This window comes from Monopterus albus, unplaced genomic scaffold (assembly GCF_001952655.1).
Source record: "Monopterus albus unplaced genomic scaffold, M_albus_1.0 scaffold158.1, whole genome shotgun sequence".
Lineage (NCBI taxonomy): Eukaryota > Metazoa > Chordata > Actinopteri > Synbranchiformes > Synbranchidae > Monopterus > Monopterus albus.
The window spans coordinates 750,868-756,472 of record NW_018128038.1 but is presented as its reverse complement, the minus strand read 5'-3'; the positions used below and the strand labels follow the sequence as shown (position 1 = coordinate 756,472).

At 39.1% G+C, this 5,605-nt stretch overlaps 2 protein-coding genes across 4 annotated transcripts in view; one reads left to right on the top strand and one right to left on the bottom strand.

Annotated features, from left to right (window-relative positions):
• Positions 1–3,488, bottom strand: part of LOC109968692 (AN1-type zinc finger protein 5-like) — a 6,752-nt gene extending 3,264 nt beyond the window's left edge. The window contains exons 1-4 of one of the 2 annotated variants that reach the window (XM_020615154.1): positions 3,405–3,488; positions 993–1,174; positions 735–870; positions 237–337 (exon numbers count right to left, since the gene is read on the bottom strand). In XM_020615154.1, coding sequence (XP_020470810.1) covers positions 237–337; positions 735–870; positions 993–1,149 — 394 coding nt within the window. In that variant the 5' untranslated portion in view covers positions 1,150–1,174; positions 3,405–3,488. Of the gene's footprint in view, positions 1–236; positions 341–734; positions 871–992; positions 1,175–3,404 lie in introns of both variants that reach the window. The other variant, XM_020615153.1, reaches the window with a different exon arrangement.
• A 1,437-nt stretch (positions 3,489–4,925) lies between these two features.
• ccnb1 (cyclin B1) overlaps positions 4,926–5,605 on the top strand; it is a 3,883-nt gene continuing 3,203 nt past the window's right edge. For both annotated transcript variants that reach the window (XM_020615157.1, XM_020615156.1), the window contains exons 1-2: positions 4,926–5,033; positions 5,267–5,395. In XM_020615157.1, the coding sequence (XP_020470813.1) occupies positions 5,013–5,033; positions 5,267–5,395 (150 nt within the window). In that variant the 5' untranslated portion in view covers positions 4,926–5,012. The remainder of the gene's footprint in view (positions 5,034–5,266; positions 5,396–5,605) is intronic.

Sequence of the window (5,605 nt, the reverse complement as noted above, 5' to 3'; positions counted from 1 at the left end):
GGGTGTCCGTGAAAATATGGAAATAACAGAGGAGCTTGCTGGAGTTGAGACACTGCATGGCATGACTAAAAGCGAGGATTTGTTTGCAGCAGTTGAGAGAGTCCTGGATACGAATGGTTGAAGGTGGGGGAAAATGGCCTTTATAATAAACACATTTCAATCAGAAAGTACACCAGGACAACACTTAACTTGTTCAATATCCTCCAGTAAGTAACTGCTCCACTTGCAGTACCCACCTGGCTCTGTCAGCTCTAATTGACTCCCCGATGCTCCTTTCTCTTCACAGGAGAGGCTCATCTCAGCTATCTGTTGTGTTACAGAAATGGCCGCTGAAACCCTACTGCGAAGGATAAAAAGGATGTAAATAAATTTAAAAACAGATTACATGAATGTGAATAAATTTAATTACCATATTTTACATATATCCAACTGTCTTTACAAGCTGAAGAGGCAGTGCTAAGGATGCACAGCTTCAGGTGTAATTGTGCCTCAGAGTGGAGTTGTGCATATGAAGAGTCCATATAAATGGCCCACTAATGTGGCATTCATGGGTGGAAATGGAACTCTTTGTTGCTCAGAAGTTACCAAGTTGCTAAAAACATGTTCCCTCGATTCCTCTGTCCTCACATCTTTTCCTTACATCTCACATGGGTGGAACTAAGAAGCAAGGAAAAGATGCAAGTGAGGGAACTGTGGACACATTTAAGGGCAATGAGATCCCTGGATCCCCTCACCTGAGAGCCTCGGTGGCAATAGCCTCAGCAGAGGAGGTGGTCTCAGCTGCCACCTCTGCAGCAGCGACTGCATTATTCAAGGTGGCCTCTAGCCTCTGGATGGCAGAAGCCTCAGCTGTGGGGCCACTGTTGCTGCCTGTGGGAGAAATTTCACCTCATTTTAAAGTCAGACACTGAGGATTAAAGACAGTGTAGTGCCAAACAGTGAAGTTTTTTTTCCCGATCTTCGTGTGTAAACAAACAGCAAGCAGGTCTTACCCACAGCACTCAAAGTACTGACTCCTCCATTGTTCTGTCTTGACAGGTGCTCTTTGTGGCACACAGAGCACATGCCGTTAGTCCTGGGGTTGCCGTAGAATCCACAGCCAGTGGCACAGAGCATAGGAACTGGGCTCTGATTGGTTTCCTGGGCCATAGTAACTCCTGCCTGGGGAGGTGTTCTAAAGGCACAAACAAAGACAGACAATGAGGTGATGAGTACCATAAGAAATCACATCCTAAATTAATTATAGCACAGCTCAATGTGGTCACTCTGCACAATGACAGAAAATACTCGTTTGTTCACGTAAATCTGCAGACAAAACCAAATGACAGCTCCTTATCACTAACAGCCACTAATACATGGTCACATCACATATGACTGTCTTGTTCAGCTATGTAATATAATCAGCAAAATTTGGCTATATTTTAATTTGCATATGCTCTTCAAACACCTTGGCAAAGTCTATTCTTGACCTTGGTATCAATGTGATAAAATAATGCTAATTTAAGGTCCACATGTTAGCTTTATTTAAGCTTTGACCTCTCCAGAAAATAGTGTAAGGTGGCTCAGGGGTGCACATAATCCAAGTGTGGAACAACAGGTTGGGACATGTGCTCATAACAACTGCCTCATGTTTACCGATAAAGCCTGTGAGATGTGGTTTAAAGCCATGAGAAAAGCTAGTATGTGCAGCTCGAGTTGAGCTTACCAAAACACAATGCATATGAGCGCTCTATTGAGCTAAACTGACTCAACTAAACATGGCCATGCAACAGCCTAAGGACAGCTTGTATTTTATAGGGAGCTATAAGGGTATCATATGAGGGGACAGAGACCGTTTATAATCTTTGGTAAAACATGGGGGAACCAAAAAAGGGATGGAGCCACATCATTAGGTTAAGCTTTAGATGAACTGCATCAGAAGCTTTCTCCTCTTCCCTAGCCTGTCATCACTACAATCTGCATCTTCAGACTCACATTGCCTGTGTATGATGACCTTGTGTCACAGGAGTGCAATGTGAGGCACACACACACTCATGAATTTCCTCAGTACAGTAAGGCTTTGAACATCTATTTTTAGATAACCTCGAGTCCTGAAACCTGAGTTGGTATCATGCCAAAATCTGTATCCTCCAGGGAGTCTGTTTGCCTTAAAAGATACAACTAGCGCACTAATTCAAAGAAGGAAGCACATTATCAAGACATAGGCTGATAAACCACACATTGAGACATGGGTACAAAACAACTGTAGAAAGTGAGACCTTTCAGCACAGAGAAAGCATGATAAAGTCAAAAGTGCCACCTCACTACTGTCACTCCGAGGTTCAGTAACATACATAACCCTGTCTTCAGTTAGACGTGTTTAAAATGAAGGTGATTTAACCAATTTCATTTATTTCGACAGCAGTCTGTCGTTGCTTGCTGACAAGCACCGGGCCACAGCCGTGGTACTTCTACAAATCCACTGAGTCATGCTAGCAAGCTAATGGCTGTTGCTTACGTCGTTCTCTCAAAAACTATATTACATGGCACATGGACATTATCACCTCTCAGTCTAGTTCGAATCTTTCTAATTAAGATACGCAACTACAACTCGGTTCAACGCTATAAAGTTCAATCCAACCACATGCTAACATTAACAGTTAGCCACAAAATCCGAATGAGCAGATTCTCGTGATCTACCTTATGTTAGTGGTTAGCTAAACCAGAAAACTGTTAGCGTTAGCACCGTTGTTGCCTTTGCTTTGTCTGTTCTTTGCTTTTGTTCCAACACATGGACTGCGTACCTCGAGGTTAACTTGTAACTGTCATTATTGGCTTTTACAATGGACATTAAGTACGTAACTCAGTCAAAACTGCCAAGAAGTAAAATATCCAGAAATTTTTGATACGGCCAACAAGACACATTAAACTTAACCAAGTTCTAGAGATGCTGGTGGCGATGAAAGCAGATTAACGTTAGCCAAATTAAACTGCAAACTTTGTTTTAGTTACTGGACAAGTCGATGTTGAAAAAACAAGCATAGTGGTTTGGTTTAATGGCTTATGTTAATTTAGCTGTTATAACAGGCGAAATCCGTATTTTACAACCTCGCAGCTGGATAAGAAAAGTTTGGATAGGAAAAGTGACATGTGATAACCAAACGGAGCATTTCTTTATCTGACATTAATCCTCGCTAGCTAATGTTAAGGAAACCGATTTTATATCAACGTAGAGGGTAAAATCACTACATAACTTGTGACTTTAAGGTTGCTTGTTAACGCTAGCGTTTTATAGTTCCCTTTAGAAACTCCCCAAACAGACACTTAACACTAGCTGGCTATGATTTAACTGGTTAATATACCTCCTATGTCAGAAAAACGTTGATGTTTCTTGAAGCTTTTTAGATTGACAAAAGTAGGTTTACCTAATTAATCGAGGCCGTCTACGTAAATCGTCCGTGTGTTTCTCTTCTCATACGAATCTCTGCTCCACAACGCCGCGAATACGTCTAGTTCGTTCTTCTGCTTCTTCTTCTGCTTCTTCTTCTTCTCTGATTTAAGGCAGTGTAGGCGCAACTGGGCGTATTACTGCCCTCTGCAGGTAAATTATATGAAATAATCTAGTTTAATAACAATTCATATCTTTGAGTATAATCCCGTATTTTGCAAAAATTGAATAACTGCCCTTGCAATCAGTTGGTGGTTTTTATGTAGTGTGTCAATTCATCCTATTTCCGAATCTTGACTCCATAATATGATAAAATAAGGCCTCTGATGTCTTCAGCTGTACCAAATAGTGATTTTAAAATCCATTAGGTTATTTCTCTTAGTGTCTTCCACTCTGAATTATATTTACAATAGTGCTACACCACTGACAAAGATTTGAAGGACCTTTCCCATTAAATAGGTCAATAGTATTAGTCTATAGTATTATATTATAGTATTATAGAGTTTAACCTTGTTCTCTGTCCTGTTACCTGCGTCTCCCTCTGGTCTCAATGAAACAAACATTCTTCAGAGTATGGGGCCATGATAGATGGATTATTGAACAAACTTAAGCAATCAACTTTATTTCAACAAAATAGTGTACATGAGGATAGCTTCCAGTGTACACAACTTACATAACGAAAAATCCGGCTATAAAAGTAAACAAGAGAAAATAACAATGAGCAAAAACACCAGGGGGTATTTTCATTACAAAAACACAGAAAACGAAATAAATAGATGAATAAAAAAAAAAAATTTTAACAGTTGCTTTTGTTTTTATTATCAGTTATGGAGATTGTGTAATGTTTAATGTAGTTTTTTTATCTTAAAAAAATATAGTTTTTTTTATTTATGGGTGTAGACTTGTCATAATAATAAAAAATACATTTTAAAGATTAAGATCCAAAATTCTTGTCAAATGTAGTAAAAGCAAACAATGCATTTTACCAAGATAAATTAAAATAGGGGTAAACATTGTCTAAAATAAATCATGACAATTTACTCTAGAAGTACGTTTTAAGTGTCACATACAGGCATCATCAGCCATTTAATTAAAAAATTAAATTAAACGGAGTTTTTTTTTGAGCAAATAAAGGTGTTGCCTACATGAAAAATGAATCTAAAAAGCATGAAAGCAATATTAGATGTGGTTTTTTTTTTTTATTGTTGTTTCATCTTCTTTCCCTTTTAACTCTTTATTTATTCATTTTTTTCGTTTTTGAACTTGGACATTGAGTCTGTAATAAAGTGTCATTCATTCATTCATTCATTAAAAAAAGAAAGAAAACACATGTAGAACATGACCATAAGACATAACAGGAAAAGGAAGTGAACGAAACTATTAAAATCACGTGACCGGCAGTTGTCTGGGTAACGCATTTGAAACACATGCGCTCGACCAATTAGATGCTCCGACATGTCAGGAAACCACGAATCATCTTGCAGCGAGCGAGGATTTAAACCAACAGCTTGGCTTAACTAAGGCACGCAGCGTTGTTCTCCATTACGAGTCTTTGTTTTATTGTAGAAGCAGCGTGTGTTGCGAAATGGCTCTTCGAGTAACAAGAGTAAGTACTTAAACTCACATTTTTTCTTGTTTTGTTATTTGGGACGGGAAGGGCTTTAAGAAATAAGTGCATATTTCTTGAATTTAAGAAACTATTTTCAGTGTAATATGTCCTGGTGCGTCGCTGTGGGGCTTTCGCTCCTGTAGCTGTTTCATAATAGGACTTCGACTAAATAGTTACATCTTATTATGCATCTGCAATGGATAACACATTAATCCCTTATTTTTATGCAGAACCGCTTGGCTTCGACCAGGACTGACCTCGGTGGAAAGGCCTGCTCAGTTACCGGGCCCACAGGGAAGCCTCGGGCGGCGCTTGGTGAAATCGGAAACATCGCAGCTAACAAAGAAGCCCAGAAGAAGGTAAAATGTGACTTAACGGCTAAATATGACATTTTGTGTCTTCCTTACTTTATCACCGATGAAAAGGCAAAATAGAATGAATCTGCCTATTATCCAAAGTTTTATTTTGAGCCAAAATACGGACGCAGTGCAAGCGAGCTGTCATGTTTCTTTAACTAATGTAATAGGCTACTTGGAAAATCTTTGGTTTGCTGTGGCTGAATTCCTGCT